General features: G+C 43.4%; 2 protein-coding genes across 5 annotated transcripts in view; both read left to right on the forward strand.

Annotated features, from left to right (window-relative positions):
- The first annotated feature begins 39 nt into the window (after positions 1-39).
- On the forward strand, positions 40-24,521 carry NSMCE4A (NSE4A component of SMC5/6 complex). Of its 2 annotated transcripts, XM_014573657.2 has the most exons (11): positions 41-492; positions 4,656-4,736; positions 5,377-5,507; positions 9,274-9,425; positions 12,899-12,998; positions 14,244-14,334; positions 17,403-17,497; positions 19,550-19,598; positions 22,147-22,238; positions 23,004-23,073; positions 24,281-24,521. In XM_014573657.2, exons 1-11 carry the CDS (start codon positions 180-182, stop codon positions 24,283-24,285), a joined length of 1,179 nt encoding a protein of 392 aa, XP_014429143.2. In that variant the 5' UTR covers positions 41-179; the 3' UTR covers positions 24,286-24,521. The 2 variants fall into 2 exon arrangements, with proteins under 2 accessions (XP_075791454.1, XP_014429143.2); XM_075935339.1 differs by lacking the exons at positions 19,550-19,598; positions 22,147-22,238; positions 23,004-23,073; positions 24,281-24,521 and adding an exon at positions 18,439-19,538 and having other exon boundaries at positions 40-492.
- Positions 24,522-27,218: 2,697 nt separating this feature from the next.
- The window catches only part of ATE1 (arginyltransferase 1), a 170,442-nt gene continuing 169,677 nt past the window's right edge, over positions 27,219-27,983 (forward strand). The window contains exon 1 of one of the 3 annotated variants that reach the window (XM_006111405.4): positions 27,219-27,812. In XM_006111405.4, coding sequence (XP_006111467.2) covers positions 27,725-27,812 — 88 coding nt within the window. In that variant the 5' untranslated portion in view covers positions 27,219-27,724. The remainder of the gene's footprint in view (positions 27,813-27,983) is intronic. The other 2 variants (XM_006111410.4, XM_006111409.4) reach the window with 2 other exon arrangements.

A 27,983-nucleotide genomic window follows, 5' to 3' on the forward strand; every position in this document is an offset into this window, starting at 1 on the left:
CCCGGCGGAGGGGGAGGGGCTGAGGTGTTTGTCCCTGAAGGTGGAGGGGGCAAGGCCCGAACCCGAAGGAGGTCGGGGGAGCGGGGAACGGCTCCGTGGTCGGGGGCGCCAGCGGGCACCGGGCTCTGGGCAGGGCCGCCCGCGCCTCACGCTCTCCAAGGGGCGGCCCCGAGGCGGCGATGTCGGAAGCGGCTGGGGGCGGCGACTCCCCGCACGACGGGGGCCTGGACTCGGGGCGCCGCCAGCCTTTCCCGTCCACCTCTCGCAACGGGGCCGTGCCCGAGCACCAGCAGCGGAGGCTGGCGGGTGGCCGCGGCCGTCAGCGCGCCGCGGGGGCTGCCAATGAAGGGGTGGATGGGGAGGAAGAGGAGTCGGACGAGGAGCCCTCGCAGGACAGCGAGAGATCGGCGGGGGGCTCCGAGCCCGACGGGGAGAACACGGACAGGAGGATGCTCCGGCACCAGTATCGGCAGCTCATCAACCGAGTGCAGCGTAAGCCCGGGGACAGGGAAGTTGAGCTGTGTTTGTGCAGTGACTGGTGCACCTAGGCGCTGGGGTAATACAAAGAGTATCCACAGCCGTAGCCTTGGGGTCTTCCTGCAGCAGCCAGAGATCCAGCCCTGCCAGAGGTGGAAGTATCTCTCATGCTTGCTGAAGGAGAGTGCCCCGCTCCCAGCCAGAGGCACATACAGATAAGTTGTGGTGTTTTAGATGCTGCTTGTAAGTATTAGAACTGGGAGCACTGGCTGTTGGGAATCTGGAAGCACAGGAAACAGGAAGGAGGGGGGAGGAGATGGGCCAGGGCTGAGTGAGAGCTACAGAGGGGAGCAGCAGCAGCTTTGTAAAGAGGTTTATTTGTTAAATAAACACCCGTTGAAGTTTGTTAGAACCTTGCTTGCATGATACAACATAAGTCTGAAGCTGCTGGGGAGCTTGGGATGATGGAGTCTCAACTACACAGCAGAAGTTTCCCTCTGCAGATCGAAAACATTTTACACATCCTTTAAAGGATTGGGTCTCCTCCTGAACTGAAAGAGAGAATTGCTAGTTGGGCATTAGGGGGACAGGATTGAAAAAAAAAAGTGGCATTAAATAAATGGCTTGACTTTCATAGATGCTGGATAGCCACTAGTCCGTTGAGGGTGTTGGACCAGTCTGATACTTAGACATCTAATTTAGGTACCTAAATCTTTATTTAATCATTTCACTTTAGGCTTTCACATCTGAAAATGTAACTTTAGATTTATTGCATCTTTATTCTGCCAAGACCCAAGTGAGAGATGTAGTATAAATTTAACAGTTTAAGGCGATGTGCTGTTTAATGGGCTCTTGTCTTTGAATTATTTCTTTTTATTATTTTTAATGTTTAAAATATAGACTAGTTGGTCTATGAAATGAAACACATTTAGTAATCACTATGAATGGTCACTGTAATTCCATATACAATTGTGTTAAGGCAATGTCAAAGATTGTGATTTATGGTGGCTGGGATGAGATATGAAAACTGGTTAGCAGAGTACAGGAGCATAGCGCACAGCTGTAGATACTGTATTTTTACCTGAAATTACAGAAGACTCATAGCCAGAATACACCTATATTTGAACATTATCCTACAACTTGCAAAAGAAGTCCAGGGGGTTTTCAGTGAACACCAGGGGTTTTACATCTCTCCCACGTGTACAGTCAGCAGTGCTGTCCCATTGTTGCTATTCTTCTGAGTGCAAGAATGCTCACTTTTCAAGGCATCAATAACAATTCAAGCAGCAACTTGAGTTTGTATATTTTTGTTTCTGCCTCCAGAAATCTTTTATCTTAGTCTAGTTCTTGGTTAATTTGCATGATTTTTGAAGATACTATTACAACACAGTTTTAGAATAACTTAACCTGTGTGTGTGTGTGTGTGTAATAAAACACTATTAAAGAAAAGTGTATCAAGAGGTAGATGCTTCTGCTCAAACCATTTGAACACTATGATGTAGTGAGCAGTCATATGGAATTAAGCTGTCAGATACTCCCATTGTCACTGTTTATTCACCTAAGTAACTGTAAATGTTTGTTTTTAACCTAGTGATGGCCAGTAATGAAACTACCATTATTATTATTTATTATTTGTATTACCATATAGTGTTTAGGAGCCTTAGTCATAGAGCCATAGCCATTGTGTAATACAGCCTTGCATGTTTTTGTAGAGAACCTTAATTTGTGATGTTTAAATGGGTAAGACAAATAACTCTCATGAGCTCTTGTAACTATTTTGATATAAAACAGGACATTGGAATTATTAGCAAAATGTATAGAAGATATACTACTTAACTTTAGAGCTTTTTAAAATGTCCACTCTCAGAAATATTCTGTAGTTGGTTTGTAATCACTTTAGAGCTTGCAGGGGAATCCTAGCCTTTGCATTTCTCTAAAACTCATTCTATGAACAGGAACTCTTCTTTGAAACATTCATTGTACAGGCAGTCCCCAAGTTACGCGGATCCGACTTATGTCGGATCCACAGTTACAAAGGGGGCTTTTCTCGCCCCGGAGGACAGGAGCGGCGGGACGCCCAGATGCGCTGTGGTCCACCGCCCCCGTCCTCCGCGGCGAGAAAAGCTGCTCCCCATCTCCCTGGTCTGCAGGGAGGCGGGGAGCAAAGCCTTGGAGCACGCCCGCAGCGGGACAGCCCAGGCGCGCTTGAGTTGTCCCCCTGCAGGCGTGCTCCGCGGCTTTGCTCCCCGTCTCCCGACCAGCAGACCAGGGAGATGGGGAGCAAAGCCTCGGAGCACGCCCGCAGTGGGACAGCTGCGGCGCGCTTGGGCTGTTCCGCTGCGGGCATGCTCCACGGCTTTGCTCCCTGTCTCCCTGGTCTGACCAGCAGACCAGGGAGACGGGGAGCAAAGCCTCGGAGCACGCCAGCAGTGGGACAGCCGCGGCGCGCCTGGACTGTCCCGCTGCCCGCATGCTCTGCGGCTTTGCTCCGCGTCTTCTAGGTCAGCAGACCAGGGAGACGGAGCAAAGCCATGGAGGACTTGGGCGGTCCCGCCACCCCCGTCTCCCTGGTCTGCTGGGGGGGGGGGGGGGTGCAGCTAGTGCCCCCTCCCCCAGCAGACCAGGCTTTTCTTGCCTACCCCTGGGGTAGAGCAGCTGGGGGCTGCCAGGTTGGTCCTGCAGCGCCTCTCCGGACCAACCCAGCAGCACCCCAGCTGCTCTGCCCCAGGCGTCCTGATTCAGCCGCTGCTGGTCAGTTTCAGCAGCGGCTGAATCAGAACGCCTGGGGCAGAGCAGCTGGGGTGCTGCTGGGTTGCTCCAGTAGCGCCGAGGAGCCGCGCTACTGGAGCAACCCAGCAGCACCCCAGCTGCTCTGCCCCAGGCGTCCCCAAGTCAGCCGCTGCTGAAACTGACCAGCGGCTGACTACAGGAAGCCCGAGGCAGAGTTGCTCTCCCCCAGGCTTCCTGGAATCAGCCACTGATCAGTTTCAGCAGCAGCTGACTTGGGGACGCCTGGGTTTCTTAAGTTGAATCTGTATGTAAGTCAGAACTGGCGTCCAGATTCAGCCGCGGTTGAAACTGATCAGTTTCAGCAGCGGCTGACGCCAGTTCCGACTTACATACAGATTCAACTGAAGAACAAACCTACAGTCCCTATCTTGTACATAACCCGGGGACTGCCTGTACTGTACTGAAATATTACTGCATACAGCTGAACGAAGTGCTACTTTTTTATCTGCAAATACGTATATGCTTTCAATGGGATTACCCACATGTTTAAAGTTAAGTATGTGCATAAATGTTTCTAGCATTGGGGCCTGTTATCATATTTGCCTGTAATTCCGGGGTATACTCCTTTATTACGGTTACTCTCCTTTCTGCCAGCTCTCTCCTGAGAGTTCATCCCACCCTAAAATCAGATGAACATGCCTGTTACCAGAGGGTGGGGGTGTGCATAGGCAAGGACTGCGCCAGCTGGGCAAGACCAGCCCCTGTTGCTGATGGTGGGCTGTTCCAGCCTGCCTAGGAGGGCTGTTCCAGCCCATCTAGGTTGGAGCGACCTCTTCTTCCCCCCCCCCCCATGAGTTAACCAATTAAATGGGATTTTACATCCCTAATACCATAGAAGATTTATTACTAAAATTGATCTGATAATTACTGATTGGGGTATGGGCAGGTTTGGGTTTATTAGCATCTGGAACAGAGATTTTCCACCAGGCAGTGCTTTCCTTCTTTGTGTCCCAGAGCTCAGTGCCATTCTTGCTTTGGAATCTCTCTGCTGCATTCTTTATGTTAATGGAGATGTCTTTCTGTCCCATCTTTGAAGCAGATCAGGCTAGGATAGTTTCCTTAATCATATCACCCTTGTCAAAAGGGGGTTAGGTGTGTTTTTCCCTGCTTTGATTGCTTTTTGTAATGGCTTTGGTTCAAGCAGAGGTGGGGTGGGTGGTCTCATCTTCCATAAGTACTATGACCTTATTCCCCAAGAACACAGAGTTGGTAGGTAATAGGCCTATGCAAATGCTGACTGTAAAAAGCTACTGCAAACAGATTTGGAGTATTTTGAATTTGGTGATGTTTACTGCCAAGCACTGTTAGCTACTTATGATTAAGTTGTTTATTTTTCAATGCATGCATTTTAAATTTAAGATTTCACTTATGTTTTCTCTTTTCCCCAGAGAATCGAGAGGATATGCTCAGTTCAAAAAGCAATAGTTTGACAGAGGCACTACAAGAAGCCAATAAATTGTTCAGTGGAGGTAAGGGTAATCTTACAGACTATTTCAGAAATTTTTGCTTTGAACCTCAAAGCTATTGAGGTGATGCCCAGAATTTTAAAAAAATATGTATTATGGAAACAAACTGAGGTCCAACTGCTCTGTGAAAACACTAAAACATGGCAGTACAGTTATTTAATAAATTAGAATGAAGATGGAACTGCTCGAAGAAGATGTATTGAAAATTTCATCTAGTTATTTTGGTCCCTTACTACACTTAAGGCGACAAACAAATACATTAAGTTTTGTAGTTAAAATGTAATACTTTATTTTTGCTTCTGTATCTCGGCTCTTGCAGTGCAACAGAAGTGAAACAATGTAAAAGCTAATGTTATAAAAGTAAGTAGATTCAGTAACTATATTTGGAGAGGGCAAGTGTATTGAGAAAGACAATGTAACTTTATTTTTAAGGATGGCTTAACAGTGTTTCATGCTTTCTATTGGCAATGATTGCTATTTGCAGAACTAGAAAACATGTTTTTAGCACAGTCAGCTATCTCAGAGAAAAAAAGGAATTGGCTTACAAAGTACACTAGTTATGATTTTACAGTTAATACAGTGTATACTTTGTCAAATTTAGACAACTGTTTATTGCTAACATACAATTCTTCTTCCATAACAGTTTCCCAGGCAAGAGAGGCTGCTCTGGATGCCCAGTTCCTTGTTTTGGCATCAAATCTAGGAAAGGAGAAAGCAAATGAGTTGCACTCTGAAATGACAGTATTTGACTCGCCAGCTTTTGCTGAAGATTTAGTAAGTGAAAAACTGTTAACTCGTCAATGTTGAGATTCCTGTTTCTTTTCCACCTCTGTTACATCTAGAGTAGTTTGAAGATTTCAGACAAAATGTGGCTGTTGCATTAAAACTTAAGCATAATTTATATGAAGTTCTTTAACTTTGCAAACAGTATAGAAGTTTATCTGAACTTTCTGATGAATCGACAGTACAGTAATTGTTTTAAAACCTACATTTAGAACCTCCATTTTAATAAAAGAGATGTAGCTATATAAATTTAAGCTCCAGGCTGGCAAAATCATCTGCTTTTGCAGAAATACTTGCTAGCTGTCTACACTGGCTGCTTGAATTTCTGGAAAAGCACTGATGCTGTCATGTAAGATCATCAGTGCTTTTCCAGAAATACTATGCTGCTCCCGTTAGGGCAAAAGTCTTTTTCCGAAAGACTTTTGTGCAAAAGGGCCAGTGTAGACAGCACAGTAGTGTTTTCCGCAAAAAAAAAAGCCCCGATCGCGAAAATGGTGATCAGGCCTTTTTTTGTGGAAAACCGCGTCTAGATTGGCCACGGACGCTTTTCCGCAAAAAGTGCTTTTACGGAAAAGCATCCTGCCAATCTAGACGTGCTTTTCCGAAAATGCTTTTAACGGAAAAGTTTTCCGTTAAAAGCATTTTTGGAAAATCATGCCAGTCTAGACATAGCCCAGATGTTACAGGATCAGGGTCTTCCTGCACCAAATGATATTTCACAGCAGTTAATTAAATGAGGTTTTTTTTACAATAGTATATTTAGACAAGAAAATAAATCTGCTGTGTTGGATTTGAAAAGCTATACCTCTAATTTCACATCAACCATGTTTGCTGTTCTTTTTTTCTATTACATGCACCTATTTTCTGTTTTAATCAAAGCTATGCTTTTCAAAAAGTTTGAGATATTGAAGTCTCTTTGATATTTTTGAAGATCTCATGGTTTATTTCTTGATCCTCTGGCTGAAAAATGCTAGTTCACATCAACATAAGAGCAAAAAGCCAATTTTATTTTATTATAAGCTGTTACATTAGTCTAATGTGGAGTTGTAACTTTTTTGTCAAAGGTGTAGCTGTGTTGTACAAGAAAATTAGGTTTCATTGCTTATTATTAGGACTGAATCAACTTTATGGTCCATTTTTGATCAATGTTACTGTCCATAAGATTTTAAAAATAGTACATTTCATGATTTCATCAATGTATTTCAATCTGAAATTTCAGAGTTGTAATTTTAGGAGTTGTGACCCAAAAAGGAGTTGTGGGAAGGGATTGCTACCCTTACTTTTGTGCTGTTGCTAGTGGGGGAACTGCCTTCAGTGCTTAGCAGCTGGAGAGTGGTAGCTGCTGTCCACGAGCCCTGCTCCGAAGGCAGAACCACTGCCAGCAACAGTGCAGCAGTAAGGAATGTCATGGTATGATATTGCCACTGTAGCTTCTGTGCTGCTCTCTGCAATTTTGGCCCTCTGTCAGAAGCCACCACTCTGATGGCCCTACTCTGAAGGGAGTAGTGCAGAAGTGAGGGTGGCATGGTATGATATTGCCACCCTTACTTCTGCCTTCAGAACTGGGTGCCCAGCTCACATCTGCCACTGTCCAGCTATCCTGATCTGAAGGCAATGTAGAAATAGGGGTGGCAACATTGTGGTGGCCTTCTGTACTATGTGCCCACCTCATTACCTTTTGAGTCAGGACCACCAATTTGAGAAATACTAACTCCCCCCCCATCCACCAAAATCTGGATAGTATAGGAAAAAGTACACATTAGACCAAATTTCATGGTTGGCAACACAATTTTTCATGGCCATGAATTTGTAAGGGTCATACTTACTTTGTCAAATGGGGGAAGACATGTGATGGTGATGCAGTGCCTGAAATATGTTAGATTGACATTCAGAAACTGTGTGTTGAAGAAGTCCTTCTAAATATTAAGAGCCGGGACCTCTCAATTTGATATGCATCTTCCCCTTATCATAACTCAGAACACGGTCAGGGTTTGTCTGTTCCAGGAAAATGGGACGTTCCTGGAATGGGATTGTTTTCCATAACATGGAAAGGGAGGGGGCTGCTAGGAGGGACAGTTATACTGCAGAGTGACCAGAGAGGGGTGGCCGCACCAGGAAGAAAGTGGCCAGCTGGGGCCAGGGCTCTCCATGTGGCTGCAGATAAATGGTCCCCCCTGCTCCAAATCACTGCGTCTCAGCCACAGCACCAGATTTTTTTGCGGGGAGGGGAAAATCTCTGCTGTCCAGCAGCTGTGCAGTCCCTCTCCCCACGGAACACCAGCCTCCCTTCCCTTCCTCCCCCTCTTTCCCCCCGGAACAGCTTCAATCACAGGATACTGTAACCTCAGGTCTTCGGTTACTCCCCCAGAGGCGCCTCCCTCAAGAGGAGTGAGGAGGGGTTGTAGTTGCAGTGTTGTCCTCTCTGCCATGGGTGGACACAGTGAGCCTCCCATCTTCTGTCCTGATTCCTGCATCTCCAGCCCATGCCCTGAGTCCTAATACCTCCCACCCCCAGTCGTCACTCCTGTCCTGAGCCCTCTTCACACCCAATCATCTGCCCAACTCCTGTACTCCCAGCTACTTACCCTGAGCCCCCCAATTGCTGCCATTACTCCTGTACCCCTATACTATCAGCCTCCTGCCCATAAGGCCCTGAGCAGTGCTGAGTAAGTCTTCTAGTTGCATTATATAATTAAAAAACAGTGTTGCCAGCAAGTGATGAAGTTATGGAGGTATGGATTTATAGGAAGGTAGAGGCTAAACCAGAGACAGGCAAAATACAGCCCACAGGCCAGATCTAGTCCATCAACGCTTCCAATCCAGCCTGCCACGATCCTCTGGGATGCCAATGTTCTGCAGCCCAGCGGGAGCCTTGGGCATGTTTCCTGCTTGCCGCACACCATTCAAAGTGTCCAGACACTGGGGTCACGTGTGTCTCTGCAGCACAGGCCCTTGGGTGGGGATGGGGGAGGAGGCTCCACACACTGTCTCTGCCTGAAGTACAATCTCACCGTGCTTTCATTCTTAGCTATAGCTACAAAAAGACAAGTTTAACACTTACTGTGAAAGATGGCTTGCAAATGAATAGAGGACTTGTGTTTCCATTCTAGTACCATTCATAAGCATTCATTTCCATAGATATTTACTTTACGAGTAAACATGTAGGAGTCTGAAGTTATAACTGGCAACTGAACTGCTAGAGGGCATATGATAAATAAGAGCACAGCATCCCTCTTTGTTGCCAAGCAGAGGACACTTCTGTACCTGTCCTCTGAAATGCAGGAAAGCTGTCATGTTGAAGACATGGGCAGTGTCTCTTTACATAGCCTCTTGTTGGCAAGTCTAAAAGAGAGAATTGCTAACTGCCTTTGATCCCCAATTTCAGAGGAAATACTCACAAACTGGTGTATAACTTTATGCTTAAATCTTAGCAGAATCATGACCAAGCATGTCCCTGTTCTTCAATAAGCTCTTGAGGCAGATCTTTCCACCCATGTATATGTCTGACTTCAGTGGGGCTCACATAGGGCTATCTCTGTAGAACTTATTGTAGGATTGAGGCCTAAAATTATACAGTAGACAAATGATGAATTGTAGTTAAGGGAAACCATGTAACTCTTTTAGTTGAATTGGAAGTAAGAGATTCTTGCGGTATTCAAATAGGTATACATTATAGTACAGTATCTTAAAAATAAGCATTCATTGACTTTGCTGTAAGTGAAATTTAGGTGCATTGTCTTTTTTCTCCCTTCAATAGCTAACATTTATGGGCCTCAATCGTCTAGAAGAAGAAGAAAATAATAGTGATGATGAGGGCATTACTGGTGGATTTTTACCTACTAATGCCTGGCATAAATTGGGAGCAGAAGCAGAAAGATATTTTAGAAGATCCCCTTCTTTTCACTACATGTAAGTATATTAAAGGAAAATGATCGTGTATGCTGAAGCACAACATGGCCTAATTTAAATTCGTTTACGAAAGGACTGACCCTTAGACTATCAGTTGTTAGGTAGTGCACTGTATTTGAGAGAGGAGATAAACATGGTAATCCAGCTGCAGTCTATAGCAGATCTCTCTCCTGGCATGGCACCTACACTTGTGCTCTTTTCCCACATATATGAACTCGTGTACCTAGGCATTTCAAAGAACATTCTCCTTTTTGGGGTCTGGTTCACGAAGCAGTAACTTACATAAATAGTTTTTTCAGTCTTCTGAGGCACAAAGAGTTCTTCCACTAGAGAGTAAGAGCTCATAATTTCCTTTACCTAGTCTTTTCTGCCTCATAGTGCTATCCTCTGCAAACATTACTTCTGCTTCTGTTGTAATATTTTCCATTTTCCTCATCTGGGAGGGATAGGCATACGAGAGCTCTCCTTTCCTCCTTAGGCCTTCCCCAGGCATTGTGAAGGACTTTGTGGGCTTTGCGCCCAGACCGCCCACCTGATTGTGTCTGAATCCTGATCTGTGTCCCTGAACACCACGTAATCATCTCCAGGATTCTGTAGCATGAGAATATCCCAGTGCTTCCTGCTTTCCCTGTTTCCCAGGAAGGGAGCTATCTGACTCCGGGCAGTTACTCTCGCACTCCTATCCTGGCTGTATTGCAGGAGAGTCTTCCAGTTCCCTGCAAGTACTCTTCTGTGTAAATAGGCACAGTTACGAGGTGCTGCATTATCAAATGAACCTTGAAAAATGAGTAGTCTTGTGGCACCTTACAGACTAACAAAACGTATATAGAGAATCATGAACTTTTGTGGGTAAAACCTACTTCATCTGATGAGTTGGAGTCGAAATTATAGAACCCAAAATATATATATAACAAAAAGCATTTAGTTGTCAGTTTTAGGATCTGTGTTAATGGAACAAATTGGGCTGGATGTGTCTCATTCATAGCTTTGGATGTGGAAATATGAATGTTAAAGGCTGGTGTAGTGTAGTAACCAGTTAATATCTGTATTCAAGCCCAGGGTAACAGTGTCAAATTTGCAAATGAATTCCAGCTCTGCAGTCTCTCTCGGTAATTGAGTAGTGAAATTCCTTTGTTGCAGAATGGCTACTTTTAAATCCATGATTGAGTTACGTTCTCCTACAGTTTATGTATTTTACCATTTCTGATGTCTCATTTGTGTCCATTTATCCTTTGTCGCACAGACTGTCCGGTTTGGCCCATATACGTGGCAGAGGGGGACTGCTGTCACTTGATGGCATAGATCGCATTAAAGGATATGCAGTTGTATGAGGTCCTGATGCTGTGGTTTACATGGTTAGGTCCTGTGATGGTGTCGCTTGTATAGATATATGGACAGAGTTGGCAATGGGGTTTGTTTCAGGGGTAGGTTCCTAGGTGAGTGTATTTGATGTGTGGCTGCTGGAAAGTATTTGCTTCAGGTTGGGAGGGATTGTTTGTATGCAAGGATTGGCCTGTCTCGCAAGGTCTGAGAGAGAGTTTCATTTTCCAAGATAGGTTGTAGATTGTCAATTATGTGTTTGAGCGGTTTAAGCTGGGTGCTAGGGATGTTAGATAGTATGTAATTGAACAGTTGTGTAACCACATCAGATTTTAGTGGTTACACGACTCTTCGATAGTCCCAGGCAAGATCGCCTTTAAGTTGCATAGCAGTACAGCCCTGCAGCTGCTTAATGAATCCTGCCCAGTCAAGAGCTCAAGGCTCCACACAAGGAACTGGCTGATTGGCCCCACAGTTGCTTAATCAGCCCCACTCATACGACTGCGTAGTTTAGAGGAACCTTGGTCCCTGTGGGGAGGGCTGGCATATTATCATAACTTAAAGCAAGGTAAGGGTTTGGTTGTGCCAGGAAAATGGTATATGCCTGGAATGGGATTGCTTCTCATAAAACCATACAGGCAGGTGCAAGGGGCTGGTTTGGGGCGCGCCTCCTCCCGCACTCAGGGACTGCCCCAGCCCAAGCCTACCTCCCCCCAGGCACCCTTTAGGGAGGATTAGAGGGGAATGAAGGCCCCCTGCTTCACCCATTCATATGCGAATATTGCTGGCTCTTCTCCATCAGGACGTGAGCGGAAAGTGCACAGTTTGCTGCATTCCTTACTCTGGCTGAGGAGCACGGGGGCAGATGAACCTGGATCTGCCCCATTTGGGGGGACATCCTGTTATGCTTAAATGAAGCACACAAGATCTTGTATAGGAGAAAAGGCAGTATGCCACATTTATTGAGAATACAACAGTTGCATATGCTTTTCAATCGTTCACACACAAACACGATACGCTCACGCAGTCTCGCCAGATGATGTTATAGTTACCAGTCCAGAGTCTGGATCAATCTAGTGGCCAGCCAGATTAATCACAGAGGGGGAGCAGGGTCTTTGTCGGTTGATCGATCCGATGCTCCTCTGGAGTTGGTGGCAAGACGAACCCAAAGTTTCATAGCAAAGCACCCTGCTTTTATAATCCTTCGTTGAAATCAATAGATTCCGCTTTGTCAGCCTGTGACTGGAATATTATCTTGTTGATGTCAGTCATTCCCAAACATCTCTTGAAGGCTCAATCATCTTTTGGGGTTGCCAGCTTCAATTCAAGGATAGTCAATCAGCCAGTAGTCCAATCACTCCTTGTTATGGGTATGCATCTTTGATGCCGAGTAGTCTGGTCTACGCCCACACTCAACCTCCTTCTTCGGCCATCTGGTTCTGAATAATAACTTTTGCACCTTATCTCGACACATTCATACCCTTTTCTCTCACACAAGCAATGTTACAAGGGCTGTCAAGATTATGTGGCACAACATCAACATCTGCATTGGCAAAGCAAAGAGGCATTGTAAATCAAGCAATTAAGGCCTCAGCCTTCAACATCCCTTTAGTCTCATTAACACAGACACAATACCAAAACTATCTTTTTACTTGGGCCCATTTACTAAACTCACTACACTTTAGGACAAAGAAAGACATTTAACTAAAAGGGCTTAATTTAATATTACATTATTAAACTACATTACTATATTACTAAATCTAAAATACAAATATAATAATAAGAAAACTTTCATTTCCAACAATCCCTTCCCTGACTGTGTCCGCTAGAGCTGCAGCAGCCATGGAGAGGCATGTTTCACCTGGCCATAAGCTGCTGTGGTAAGAGAGGACTGGGGTAGTCCTCTCTCCCTGGAGCAGCCTGCATACTGAACCCCTCATCACCACCCCCACCACAAAGCAATGATTTAAAAAAAGAAAAACCCAAGTAATGCCAGGTAAATCTTCTGGTAGTATATTTTAGAAGCTTTGTACTCAATTTTTTAGAATTATTTTTCATTTTCTCCCAGCAAACTAACTTCAATGTATTCTCTAGTCTTATGCATACTGTAAAGTAGTTTTCATACATTAATGCCACTTATCTATTTGGATTAGGTTGGGCTCTTTCAAGTCCGATCCTCCTGTACCAAGACAACGGATTGAGAGACAGAAAAAGAAAGGAGGGACAGAAGAAAAAAGGGCAATGCCTGCCCAGGTTTGTAAAGTAATATTTTTAATCCTTTTTGATAGCATATGTCTTAAATCACATACAGGCAGTCCCCGACTTACGCGGATCCGACTTACGTCAGATCCGCTCTTAAAAACGGGGCTTTTCTCGCCCCGGAGCTCACGGGCGGCGGGTCGCCACCCGTGTCCTCCGGGGCGAGAAAAGCTTCTCCCGGTCTCCCTGGTCTGCTGGGGGGGTCCAGCAAAGCCGCTGGACCCCCCCAGAAGACCAGGGACACCCGAGCAAAGCCGCTGCCTGGGCGGCTTTACTCGTTTGCCCGGGAGCAAGCCGCCCAGGCAGCGGGACCCCCGCCACCTGGGCGGCTTTGCTCCTGTCCCCCTGGTCTGCTGGGGGGGGACGGGGCGCAGCTAGTGCGCCCCCCCCCCTTCCCCAGCAGACCAGGCTTCTGTTGCGGGACGCCTCGGGCAGAGCAGCTGGCGTGCTGCCGGGTTGGTCCTGTGGGAACCTACCCGGCAGTGCCCCAGCTGTTCTGTCCCAGGCTCCAGATTCAGCAGCTGTTGAAACTGATCAGGCTGATTCCAGGAAGCTGGGGGCAGAGCAACTCTGCCTCCTGCTTCCTGTAGTCAACCCCTGGTCAGTTTCAGTGGCAGCAGCTGAATCTGGAGCCAGTTCCGACTTGCATACAAATTCAACTTAAGAACAAACTTATAGTCCCTATCTTGTACGTAACCTGGGGACTGCCTGTATTAGTTTGTGAATTATCTGTTTTCTCTGCAGCTATGGCTTCACTGAAAGCACTGCAGTGGTACAGCTGCAGTGGTGAAGGGTTTGCCCATTGCTGTAGTTAATCTATCTTCCAGAAGGGTGGTAGGTAGGTTCATGAAAGAATCTTTCTGATCTTGTGCTGCCTACAATATTGGTTAGGTCATCTTAACTTTGTTTCTAAAGGTGTGGATTTTTCACAACCATGGGAGATTTATGTATGCTGGTGGACCAATCCTAAATTTCAGTGCAGAATACAAGAATTATCTCTCAGAACTGGTATACACTGAAAACTTACATTAGTGGAGCTTCATCTCTCAGGTGTGAAAATTCTCCCTCTCATCCCTAGGAAAACATAGGTATGTCAACCTAATCCCCAGTGTAGACCGCATGACCTCTTGTGAAGGTTGATTACTTACAGCAACGGGAGAATCCTTCCAATTACTGTTGTGTAGTCTACATATGGCTGGAAAAAAATAGAGGGAACATTGGTTGTAATATTTTTTTCAGTTGAAGAAAATGGAGGAATCTCACCAGGAAGCTACAGAAAAAGAAGTTGAGAGGATCTTGGGATTGTTGCAGACTTATTTTACAGACGATCGTAAGTATGCCTCCCAATTTAGCTAAGGGAATGCTACATTTAAGCAGGGAATGCAAAATGTATTGCACTTCTGAAGCTAGAGAATGATACTCTGCAGCTACATTAGTAACTAATCAGGTCTATCATCCAAGGTCCTAGTGTGTCCTGCTTTGCCAGGGAGGAGTTAAGAACTGTAGACTTGAATTCTGGCCACATTTTAAGTTCTGTCTCTGAGCAGCCTCTGCAGTGATTGCACTGTATTTATTAGGGATGTGAGCGAGTAGTCGATTAGTCAACAACCAGATAAGCTTAGGATCATTGGATAGTCAACTTCTCAAATTCTCTTCTCCCCATCCCCTTCCCCCACCGTTGCTGCCTCTATAGAGAGGTAGCAAGGGGACGGGGAAGCAGGAGCCAGTATTGCGGGGAGCCGTCTTAAAATCTGGTTTTCCCCCCAGCACTGTCTCTGTGGTGCTGCTTGCCACCTCCTCCCTGCTGTGCTGCTGCCTCTATTAGATCTCAATTAGGATCTCCTCTATTGGGATCTGCTTTTCTTGTCTGGGGGGGAACTCCTGCTGGGACCCCCCACAGACAAGGGCTGCTGCTGGAGCAGCCTCCCCTAGCCCCCTTGCACTGCTGCTTTGGATAGAAGCAGCGGTGTGAGGGAAGGGAATGGACAAGAGCACTGGGTCCAGGAGAAACCCCTACTGCGGTTCTGCAGTTTAAATTTAGTAGGAACTGGGCTGACTGTGCGACCAGCTCTTTCTATGGTATCGAGTACATGATTACCCGGTTACTGTCAGCCGACGGTCAGGGCAGTGTGTGTGTGTATGTTTCCGAGAAAAGGTTTAACGTCCGTGCCTTTACTGCTAGGACCGGGGTCCCATCGCAGAGGGTGGCCAGCAGGCCAACAGACGCCCCGTTATATAGGAAGAGCTTATTACACCTTAGATTTTAGCTGCTAGAACACAGGGGGTTCCTTCGCAGAGGGCAGCCTTGGGGAAAGGCTGAAAGGTGCCCCAGTGGATTGTGCCACCTGGGTGTGACACAAATCCAAACGCCCAAGCTCTCCCTATATCTGTCCCTTTATGACCGGCTGAAGTTCTTTTAAATTGTGCTTGGTTCTGTTACAGCAACTGAAGGAGTCAGGTTAAAGCTTAAACAGTTACAGGTTTATTGAGGAAGCTTATAAATCATATGGTTGCAATGGCTATTCTATTTCTTAACTATTAGCAAAATATAGGTCTTAAAAATGGTTACAAAGAAGATAAAGATAGAAAAATAGAAATAATGGTACCAAGTAACAGCTTACTCTTTCTATGTGTACACTTAAGACAGAGGACCACATCCAGGTACCATTTTTACCCCCTTCTGTGCCTCTCGACTCCAGCATGTCAGGCCAGGGCCGGTCCCTCAATTCCTAGGAAAGACGAAAATACGAGGTGGGCGTCCCCATAGAACCTCGGGAGGTCAAACACCTAACCTGACCAGCAGGTAGAGGGTAGAATGACACTCAAAGTGAGTGTGTGCTGGGCCCATCTTATATACCCATTGGGTCACGTATTTTCTCTTTCTTATCTGTAATGCCAATTGATGCTGGTCTGTCTGCTGTAAGACCAGTTCTTACAAGGAAGTTGTGAACTTAATTTACACTTGTAAGAGAGAATTGAGATGATTAAATTTTGAAGTACTGGACATTGTTTTCTCAGTGGGAAATTCCTCTTCCTGGGACTGTGTGTGTTCGAATCAACATAGGTGCCAGCCGCAGCCTCGAGGCCAGCTTATTGACTTAGCTGCTCTCTATCCACATATCTGTGTTTCAGCTTCTCAGGATCAGATGAGCCAGCATAGACTATGCTGATATTATTGCTCCTTCTCTGCCCTGTGCTTCAGAGAGGCAAATAAGATGGATGATATGGGATTAGTCTGTCTGGCCACAGTTACCCACCCCTTAACATCCTTAGTATTTATAGCTTTCTATATATTTGCCACATTAAGCCTGTGGAGCTATTGTTTCTTTTTGCAAACTCAGACAGAAACGGTTTCTTTCCTAAACTGAATACAGGTTGAACCTTTTTGGTCCAGCACCCATGGGACCTGACTGGTCCCAAACCAAGGAATTTGCCAGACCAGGGGAGATGAGTGCCATTCACTTGCTCTCTTGGCCCACGAGGCCTCTGCTCCCCCAGTCCATACCAGGCCTTTACTGCTGGCCCGAAGGGCACTTAGGTGCTACTCTTCTGGTCTGAGTCTGCTTGTTTTTCCCTGTGAATGCTTTAGCCCTTGAGCCCCTACATCAGCATTTCTTAAAGTGTGTTCTGTGGCACACTGGTGTGCTGCGAGGCGGTTGGAGGTGTGACACAGAGAACAGAGTTCAAAAATGGCCACCCTTAAAAGGGCAATGCCTGCTCTCCTGATAAAAGGGCAAACTGGTTTTTTTGCTTAACAATTTTTTCCACATCCTTTTTTGTTTTTGCTCAACTTTTCCCTGGGGACTCTTGTCAACTTTAAAAAAAAAAAAAAAAAAAAAAAACTTTCCCCTTGGGAATGGCTGCCCTTAAAGGGGCAAGCCTCCTTTTTTCCCCCTCAACAACAAAAAATCCTTGGTGTTCCCCATTTAAAAAAAAAAAATGTGTTCCTCAGTCTTAAGAAACACTGCCCTACATTCACCGACAATGCCAGACTTGGGAAATCAAGATTACAGAGGTTTCATAGTGAAAGAATACAAAGCATTCCCTCTTCTTAGAAGAATCCTATACTCTCTTCAGCTGAAAGGATGATCAGTGTTGAACTGTGATCTCCAAAAACAGCAACAAAAAATAATTAATGAGACAATGACAATTTTAATTCCAGTGAATGTGGGGAGGTGGGAGGGTAGCAGGCGGAAAGGAGTAATATGGTGTTTAAAAAAGTACACTTTTAAGAAAATTGAAAATCTGATAAAATGGCTTCACACAAGGATAGTTAAATATGTAACAATTTGCTTAAGACCTACACATACAGTGCATCTCCTAAATTAGCATATTTACATCTCTGCTAACTTTAATATAAATTACATACATATAACTACTGTTTTCTTATGTCTATAGCCAATACACCTATCTCCTTCTTTGATTTTGTGATTGATCCAAATTCTTTTGCACGCACCGTGGAAAACATCTTTCATGTGTCTTTCATTATAAGGGTAAGGAGTAATTTAGTTTTAAAATCTTACTTGTAAACTGGGATAATACAAGAAAACCAGACCATCTGCTTGTTTATTGAAATTGCAGCTGCTGTTTCCACAGTTTTAGTTAAGAGGTATATTTTTGTTTCTGGGACTGAATGGTATAGAAGTACAGGCTAAAATTTCATACCCTGATTTGCCTTTGTAAAAATGTTATTGGCAAAAAGTTTGAGATTCCATTATTTTCATTAGTCTGAGAAGTTTTAGTATCTTTCTGATAAGACAACACTGTCATCAGAATTGTAAAATAAAAGTTTAGGTGGATTGATTTGAATAAAGCTATTTAAATCATCAATTAGGAAACCTTGATTTAAATCAAGAATTTTAATCTTGCTTGCATTTGTTCTTTAGTTATTATCTTGATGGTTGATTCTCATTGGCAGGGCTCGCCAAACCGCGGCAAGCCCCGCTTGTCAGCCACGCTGTCCAGCGATCTGCGTATGCGCAGATAGCCCAAACCCGACTCTTCCAGGTTGTAATCTACTCGCCATGTGCGAGTAGATTGCATTATTTGTCGAGCCCTGCTCATTGGTCAGTACTTGTTTCTAACAGTAGCACGTTATAACAAATATACACAATTACTTAATTTAAAGATAGTTTAACAAACATTTAACATTAATTTTTATATTTGTATTAAGTAATGCTAAACAACACAATTTTTACTTACTAGATTTTCATGCAATATTTTGATGGAAATCTGTTTAGCTGCCTTTTTAAAAATAAATAATATATTTAGCACTTAGGAATACAAAAAACTAAAGAAAAATCAATCTTGCATTTGTAAGTATAGTTTAATGCATTGATGCTGGAACTTGTACCCAGAAACTCCTGAGATCTAATCCTTGCTCTGACATGGACAAGTCCATCCAATGAGTCAGTGTTGTTTCTTGTCTTCATAGATGGAGCCGAACGTAAAATCTGCTATCTACCACCTGCAGAGGTGTTCCAAGGGTTATTTTTTAGTGTGTTTTTTTTGTAAAGCATTTTAAAGAACTAAAACTAATGTATAAATAACATCTTACACAATTCGGGTTTTTTTTTGTAAATTAATCCTCAATCAATTTGTGATAGTTCTTTGCTCCTTTTGCCTGATTTCAGACATGAAGTACAGAGCGCCAAACTTTATTCTTTACCCAAGTGACATGATCCAGTAAAAATAGAAATAAAGCAAATGTGGTGGTCGTTTTTCTTTTGAAGCTGCTGTGCTGTGGTAAATATATCAAGATACCACAGTCACAGAACTGAGAAATATATTGAAACAGTACTTGATTTTTAAAAAACTTAGTTTTAAGTGCAAAAACCTGTAATTGCTTAACCAAGCCATGTTTTCCTGCCCATATGTTTTAATGGATTTAATTCTGTAGTTTAAAGTTCACACATTTTTAATATAAAAATGGGGGATTTTAAATGCTTATAACTTCACTTGAAAATTTTTTGCTTTGGATTAGAATATCATAAGTTTATTCTCTTGCAAAGTTATAATTATATGCTAAAGTTTTCAGTTGTTGAAAAGTAACCAATCTAGTTCTCAAATCTTTTCACAGACGACTATATGCTTAGATAACTTACTCTACACACATGCCAAATGAAGTTATAATCCGTTAAATGTTTTCTTCTCTGTACTTGAAAGGAAATTTGAAATTAAATGAAAATATATTAGTAGTTTGATTACAATGAATATGGTGTAATGAACATGCAAGTGTGCCCATATTGTATTAATGATATGATTGAGATTTTACAGATATATCTTAGGAAGTTCATTGTTTCCCTTAGCAACTGTAAATTTGCACTTGTGAATATGCAGAAAGTATGAACTGTATTTGTAAGAGGGTTAGTTATTGTTGCTCTGGGAACATAACTGAGATTTTTGATATAAGACTGTACATTTCCATTGATATATCATTGAAAGTGAATCCTATAAATAAATGAAAAAAATTGTCATTGTCTGTTTTATATCATCTGGACAGTTGTAGTTTCTGTAATTATAAATCAAGTCATATTGCATTCTAGGATGGCTTTGCAAGAATAAAACTGGATCAGGACAAGCTGCCAGTAATAGGTAAAATACATTAAACTTTTTTAAAAGAAAAATAAATTATTCAAGCACCAAGAGAGTTTTTATATGTAGAAGGTGGCTAGCCAATAGATGTAGGACTTATACCTCAAGACCTGACAATGACCCATTTCATTTCATGGGCATTGCTTCTGTCCCTAAGTAGTGTCTGCTGTTTAGGCTAGAGATGTAAAATCCTGTGTAACTGGTTAATCAGTTAAACGTGAAGTTTAACCCCTTAACCACTTCAGGGACCCCACTGGCCAGCAGGTGGGGATCTATCTGCTCCAGTCCTCACCAGTTAACTGGAACCAGTAAGCATCACCTATTAATTTTTCATATCCCTAGTTTAGGCCTGATCATATAACTCGCTTATTTGAGTAACTATGATTGGGCCATGCATGTTTTAAAGTATTGAAAACAAACAGAAGCACTCTGTAGCTTGCATTTACAAAATGTAGAATTCTTTAAAGATTGTTAGTTTAAAGCCAGTACTATTAAAATGCTTGACCTCTTCCACTCTACTCTTTCCCTTTTCCCTTCTCTCCCTCCTGTACTCCTCTTCTTCCCCCCCCCCCCCCGCCCACTCAAAAAAAAAAAAGGCAAGCCCCAGGAGTTCATGGGCTCCAGCGTACAGGCCACTTAAGTTGCTAAAAAAGATTGCTTTTTACTTCATTAGGCTTCTGATCAGGCCCAGGAGTTAAAGAAGTATCTGTCCAAAAAAAAAAAAAATGGAAGTACATTCCCTTGGATTGTAATAGAAAAGTATAAATTATGGCAGGTAAAAACTAAGATAAACATTAGGAGAGCAAAGAGAATTTGAAGATAAAATTGTCTGCACATAACATTCTTAAACATAATATCCAAAGCTGCAAAAGATTTGGTGTGAAAATGGAATGTCAGGGAAAAGAGGGCAATTAAGTAGGATGACTAAAAATAGAATAGTTTAGATTTTCACCATAGAGGGCATTGGGGTATATCTGCCTCAGCCCATGTGTGCACTAGGAAACTATTTCAAAACAACTAAATTTGACTTAGCTCCTAATTTTACAAAATTGAAATAGCGTGTCCCCCACATGGGGATTCTCAAAATTAGTTCAGGGCAGGCTCCGTTAGTGTGGATGCATTACCTTGACTTAGAGCCCCGGGAAGCACTGGGGAGTAATTACTCTGAATTTCTCTGGGAAATAGTTATTTTGAAATAGTGGCACCAGAGCGTTCACACGAATGCTAATTTAGAAATTAGTGTTATACCCCAAGAAAAGCAGATTTCAAAATAAGCTGCCCATTATTTTGAAATAATGGTCTTGGTAGTCTGGACATTCAACTTATAAATTCAACCTAAGGGGGATTATTGCGAAATAAAGCCCTAGTAAACCAGGGCTCAAACCTGATAAAGTATTAGTCCTGAAACAAATTGCTAAAGAGCAATATGTCACCTAGACCAGATAGTACTCATCCAAGAGTACTAAAAGAATAAGGTTGACAGTGGCAATGAAAAAATGCAATGTCATTAGTCAGCTGCAATACTAGAGAAGTACTGGAGAGCAGATGTCCTACAAAAAACAGTGGGAGCCATCTTGGGAATTACTTTAATACCAGGAAAATTGTTTAAAACTAGAATTAAAAACAGAATTATGAACACCTAGATTGTAATATGGTAGGGACAAACAAGCATATCACTTAAAAAAAGATAATTTTGTCTAACCTAGAATTTCCTGAGCATGGCATCAGTTATGAATGCAGAATAACTGGTTGACATTATTTGTCAAAATTCTTGGTAAGAAGATATGAGGAAAACATGAAGTATGAGGTTAAATACTGTAATGGATTAAAAATTGAAATGTGGTAATAAAAGATACATTTTGACTGAACAATTGGCAGATTTAACACAAATTGACTACCAACTACTGAAGTTAGGAGAGTACTGTATCTACAATAGGTTTTTTGTAGCTTCTGGTACTGGCCCATAAGAAGCATAATACTGGACTAGGGATGTGACCAGGTAAGGGTAATGCTTACCAGTAACTGGCTAAAGCAGTGTTTCTCAACTTTTTTTTAAATTAAATAAAATACCCCCCTTTAAATAAATAAATAAATAAAAGTACCCCAGTACCTACAGTTTCCAGAGAATTTTTTTTCTACTATTGCAACACATTTGTTTAAACAACTTAATTGTAGCCATGCAGGCAATGAAATTCTTTGGTGTAAAAAGTAGAAAAATAATAAAGCACTGTAAAACTTAAAACAAAAATTCATTTTTCTCCAAATTTCTGTTGTATTGAAGTACCCTCCCAGATTTCTCTTGAGTACCCCAAGGGTACTCATACCACTGGTTGAGAAACACAGGGCTAGAGCAGCCCCCTGCCTGCCGTGGGTGAGGGGCTGCTCCAGCCTGCTAAGGGACTGGTTAAGCAGTTAACTGGGACTTTACGTCCCTATCAGTAGTACATCTAGTTCAGTATAAGACAATTCTGATGTTCCTGAAAAGTATTGTAACACTTCATGTGCCTTTCTAACTGTGTGGATCCTGAAAATGTGCTATTTTAAACAGAACCTTCAGGTGAAGAGGAAGGTAGAGAAAATGACCAGAGTGCCCAAGTACGGAACCAAGTAGTCATTTCTTTGAGCCATCAAGACTGGAAGGTATAATAGATTACACTTCCTTTGCATCAGTTTAAGTTTAGAGTCTCAAAGAGTTGTGCTATTTTATGGCGTGAAGACACAGAATAGTGCCTCATATGACAAGTTGTGTACACATCTTGGTAGCAATACATATTGATCATTATGGACCCTGGAAAACTAGTAGGTATAATAAAATAGTTTTCTATAGTGAGAGATGGGATGGATACTTCATCCAACTCCACAGGTGCTTTGTTAAATTTATACTGCTTACAATCTAAGGTTGTGCTACTACAAAAAACTTGCTGTATTATATAAAAGCCAAGTAGATATTAGAATTCAGCCCAAATTGCTATCCGTTTTTCCCTTGCCACAAAGCATTAGTCATGGGGCAAATGTGATGTGTCTGCTGTCCATCAGATTCATGATGATATTTAAAAGAATGTGCTAAAGTGCTCAAGACTAGGCTTATCTAAATTCCTGAAAGTAGTGAGAAATAGTGTTAGTGCTCCATATGGTGAAGTGCTAATTGTAAAAGAAAGCTATCACTTTTCACAGGGTGGGTTTGTAGAACTTGGTAAACAGAAGTTTTATTTGACTAATAGACCTCAATGTGATTTGATTTTTGGCACAAGGAACTCCCATCCCTCCTTCTCCCCTGGTTGGCCTAATCATTCTAGCAAGTGTTATAATGTGAGAGTCCTGTATTTCTAATGCAACTAATTTTTTTTGTTTCAGTTGTTACATTACTGTAATAAACTTTTTAAAAATATTACTTTCTTTGACCAGGACATTGTAGAAACTTTTGAAATCACAGAACCTATGATTCCCCCTCCTGGTATCAGCCAAGAAAATGAAAGTAAGTGTTTATTTAAGTTGGTTTTTCAGAAAACTTCATAGTTCAATTCATACGTTTTGTATGTATTTGAGAACATTAGAGAAAATACCTGTAATGCTTATGTAACACTTAAGATTTAATACGTTTAATTTAAATATTTGAAATTGCATATTTGTTTAGGGTTTTCCCTATTAATTATACTTAAACAAAATTAATTATGGTGAACTATTCTAGATTAGGAATGTAAGTGAGTAGACGACTAACGGATAAGCCTAGGAGTATTGGTTAATCTAGTCAGCTACTTGCATTTCCCCACCCTCTTGCTGCCTCTGTATCAGAGGCAGCAAGGGAGGCAGGAGCTGGTGCTGGGGGGAGCTGGCTTAAAAGCACTCTCTCTGTGGTGCCACCTGACCTCTCCTTCCCTCCCCCCCCCCCCCCCCCCCCCGGCTCTGCTGCCTCTATCAGGGCAGGGGAGAGGGGAGGCAGGACTGTGAAGCAGCCTCTGCCTGCAATGAATCCCTGTGTGGGGGGCGAGGAGGAAGGGTCCCAGCTTCCCTCTGGGGCAACCCCCCCCCCCCCCCCCCCCCGTGGACAGGGGCTGCTGGACCTGGCATGAGCTGGGACTGGGCAAGCCTGGCTCAGTCCTGGCTTGTACTGGGTCCAGGAGCTATTCACACTGTACATTTAAACTGCAGAGCCACGGCATGGGAAGCTCCCGGACGTGGCACGAGCCAGAACTGAGCACCTTCCCTTATCAACTAATTGTGTAGTCAATAAAAACTCAATTGAGTACATGATTAGTGAATTATCGGGTTCTTAACATCCCTATTCTGGACATTACAAAGCATTTAATTACAATGATGATTGCTGTAGAACTCTCTAAGTGTGTCTGTAGTCTTTGGACCAAAAGTCTTTACATATTAATCTTCTAAACAAAGAACTGAAATATGTATACTTGAAACCTTAATGGTTAGCTAATTGTTTGATTTTCAGAATTTCACACTGATTTTTTAAATGTACTGCTGTGAATGATCACGGTTTAGTTTTTATAATTTTTTTAAAAATGACAGTTGATAAGTGATTAAAATATTCTAAGGACATCTTGAAGGACATATACAGAAATTGTTTAGGAATAGAATACACAAGCAAGAATAAATGCAATGTAATAAGATTTTAGGTGATCTTGAGTTCTCTTTTTTTAAAGTGTTTTTTTTATTTCTTTTTCTAGGTTAGGTGCCATGAAGGGAAAAAGTTTTAAAATAATTTACTTCAAAGAAGTTTTATATGTATATACTGTATGATACAAATTATTTTTGATGAGAATACTAGTTTAAATTTGACTTTTTATATAAGAAGCTTATTGTATCTTTTTATTTATACATGCTATTTACAATAGTAAAGGTTGTCATGATACACAGGGCATTTTCATCATAACATAATTTTCTTTATTAAAATATTTTTGTAATGTTGTAATGCTTTCCCAATTTTTATACAATAAATATAGACCAAACAGGGGCATAGCAATAAGTGGGTCTGTTAGCATTAGCATTCAGACCCAGTCCTGGCTCTTTTGCATCCCCAGGACTTGCCCCACTCTGCCTGCTAGTGAATGGGATCAGGGCAAGTCTCCGCTCCCCAGGTGGAACACTGGGTGGCTGGGAGTGGGGCAAGCTGCTGTGCCTGGACCCCACCTGGAAGGATTTGAGACTAGGATCAGGTTTGGTTAACTGTGACAGAACTGAGAAAAATTGCTCTCTATGATCATGATGCCTATTAGCCTACTTTCCCTTTTTTGAAGTACAAGACATTTTTTTGGCAGGTTTAGTGAAGACCAATTTATGTTTAAGGCTTTAAGAGGAAGGGGTCTCATCAAAATTGGCTTTTGCTTTAGAAGGGAGTGTCAGGGAGAGACATGCGGAAGTGCCAGGTGTGAAAATCAATGTGGTGCTTTACATTTGTATATGGCAGTTGTGAATCTTCTATAAAGACAGGAAAATCCCTTTCTTTTCCCATTATAGGAATTTTCCTTAGATTGCCAGGGCCCAGAGAACAGACAGGAGGAGTGAGACAGGGCTGAGAATGGTAAAAGGTGATGTCACAAGCATTCCATGTTAGAGGGAGTGAACTGAAAATGGTCAAGCTCAGTGCTGGCCCTTGAGGAGGATGAGGAAAGCTAATAGCGGGGCCTCTGCTTGCAGCAGGCCCATGGCTCTCTGTGGGGAGAAGACTACTTCCACAGTTAAAGGGTGAAAAAATGGAGAAATTCATTTCACACAAACTTGAATGTGGAATTAGTTGTCTTTCACGATATGTGTTTTAATTCCCAAAACTTCAGATAGAAAAGGTGGGATATGTAAATTACAGTCCTTTCCACAGGAGAGCATTACAAGTTAAAACCCAACCAACATGTTTGAAACATGCAGAGTTTGGAGTGGGAGGATGTCACCTTAACTCTTAGTCATCTTTAAGAACAGCAAAGGACATTTTAGGCCAGGATTGGCAATAATTTCTAAAAGGGGGCCACATCACCAATTTCTGAAGTGGCTGTGGACCACCCAAAAAGGGTTAGGGCCTCAGGTGGGGCTGAGGGGAGTGCATGAAGTCTTTTCCCACCCCCTGAACCTAGAGAGAATTGCCAGCTGTTTTAAAGGAGCTGGTGGTTCTCTGTAGGCACTGCAGTGGGAGGAGACCTTGTGTGCTTTCCCTACCCCCAGGCCAATCAGGACCTGGGGGCAGGAGGAGGGAGCACACAATCACTTTTTTCCTCCTCCCTGCCTTGCTAGGGGCACATGGTGACTAAAGAGAATCACGAAGTGTAAAACAGTGGCCAGTTGTCTCTGATGCAGCACACTTCTGGCAGGGGGAGGAGATTTGGCATGCTCCCCTGCCCCCAGGTCTCAATTGGCCTGGGAGTGGAAGGACAGCCAAGGACTGGATTCAACCTGTGCAGGCCCCTTTTCCCACCTGTTTTAGGTATATACTGATTGGCTGTGTCTACACTGCACCCCTTTTCCGGAAAAGAGATGCAGATGAGACAAGTCGGAATTGCAAATACAGTGGGGATTTGCATTTTCCCCGCTGCATTTGCATGATGAACATGGCTGCCGCTTTTTTCCGGCTCGGGGCTTTGCCGGAAAAAAGCGCCAGCCTAGATAGGGATCTTTCGGAAAATAAAGCCTTTTCCGAAAGGTCCCTTATTCCTGATTTTAAGAGGAATAAGGGACCTTTCGGAAAAGGCTTTATTTTCCAAAAGATCCCTATCTAGGCTGGCGCTTTTTTCCGGCAAAGCCCCGAGCCGGAAAAAAGCGGCAGCCATGTTCATCATGCAAATGCAGCGGGGAAAATGCAAATCCCCACTGTATTTGCAATTCCGACTTGTCTCATCTGCATCTCTTTTCCGGAAAAGGGGTGCAGTGTAGACACAGCCATTATGTTTCTGTCCCTTTACAGACCATGACTTGCTCAAAAATAGCTTTAGTAACTGAGAAAAGCCTTTCATAATCATGGCAGAGTTCATGCCTTTAACTTTCCATGACATTTTTTCTGGTTTTTGTTACAAAAGCATTTAGTCTTAAAACTATATCTGATGTTCTTAAAAGTGTATGTCTCAATAAATATTTGTCAAACATTATTGATTGTTTTGGTCTTCTTGCCTTAACTCCTGCATTTATTTTACTATTTATTTTACTATTCATTTTATTTAGTCACCAAGTCATAGTCTCAGTATTAAGGAGTTGATGGGTGTGGTAATTAAGGATGTTAAATTGCAGTTACCCAGCTAACTGTATATTCATTACAATTTGCATGGACAATATGATTAGTCAATAGGACTGCTCTGCAGAGCTGTAGCTGGGTAGCCCTGGAAGCCGCCTGGGCTGTGGCTTTGCATTTTAAATGTAGTAAGAGCTAGTGCTGAGTCCAGCAGCTCCTGTTCACAGGACTCTTGCTGCATTTCAAAGGCTGAAGTGCCAGTGGGAACGAGTGTGAGTGGGGACTGCTTCAGTCCCCACTGTGCCTCTGCTCCCCTACAGAGAAGGTGCTGGGGGAACCAGTTTTCACCAAACACTAGCTCCTGAGCTCCTGCTCCCCTCCCCCCGACTTGCTGCCTCGGATGGGCGGGAGGGGGGCGGGCAGGAAGCGTGACTAGTCAAGTTACTGCTCCATGTCACTTATATCCCTACTGGTAATGGGTTTTATGAAAAATACCGGGTGGTTTGGTTAATGCCACTGGAGGTGCAAATGTACAATACCTTTTTGGGGGGCGTTATTTGGTTAAAAAAACTGAACTAATAGTTGGCCAGAGTCCCAGCTGCTCCCATTTTATAGCTTTCTAAACCCCCTACACCTGTCACCTTTCCGACCCTCTCTGAGGCTTCCCGTCGCTGGATGAATTCAGTCCTCGGAACAAGTTGCTGAGGCCGAGCAAGTGCCTGTGAATTGACCACAAGTGAAGGAGCCCCGCGAACTGCTCTACTCTCCCCCCAGCTACTGAGCTGTAATGTCATAGGATCCGGCGTGACACTTGCTAACTTCCTAATCGCGCCATGAGGGTAAACCGGCCGCGTCCTGGTTCAAAGCTGGCAAAGCGGGGCCGCTGGTAGAGCAGCTGCGATCTTGTTCCCGGTCAGGTGACGCTTCAGGGCGCAGCCAGGAGCGAAGCAGGCTGGGCACGATGCCCTGCAGCATAGTGGAGTACAGCGGCTGCAAGGAGGGCTACCCGTGTGGCTACTGCGCCTCTGCCCAGGGGAAAGCCTCCACTGGTAAGTCAGGAAAGGGCTGGGCTAGAAAAAAGCCTTGCAACACCGGCGCTCGGAAACGCCGACCAAGCCGTCCCGGTCTTCCCGTGTCATCTGTCCGGTAGCGAGGCGCCGCCCTATCTCCGCCAGCGCAAGGGCAGTGCTACCGCTTGTCTTGTCCGACGGGCCGAACAC

The sequence above is a fragment of the Pelodiscus sinensis genome, chromosome 8 (assembly GCF_049634645.1).
Source record: "Pelodiscus sinensis isolate JC-2024 chromosome 8, ASM4963464v1, whole genome shotgun sequence".
NCBI classification, from domain to species: domain Eukaryota; kingdom Metazoa; phylum Chordata; order Testudines; family Trionychidae; genus Pelodiscus; species Pelodiscus sinensis.

Excerpts from the sequence above, each read along its gene's own strand:
- NSMCE4A (XM_014573657.2), top strand. The coding sequence starts at position 180 with ATGTCGGAAGCGGCTGGGGGCGGCGACTCCCCGCACGACGGGGGCCTG. Across the intron at positions 5,508-9,273 it reads CAGCTTTTGCTGAAGATTTA|CTAACATTTATGGGCCTCAA; the intron begins GTAAGTGAAAAA and ends TCCCTTCAATAG. Across the intron at positions 12,999-14,243 it reads AAAGGGCAATGCCTGCCCAG|TTGAAGAAAATGGAGGAATC; the intron begins GTTTGTAAAGTA and ends TATTTTTTTCAG.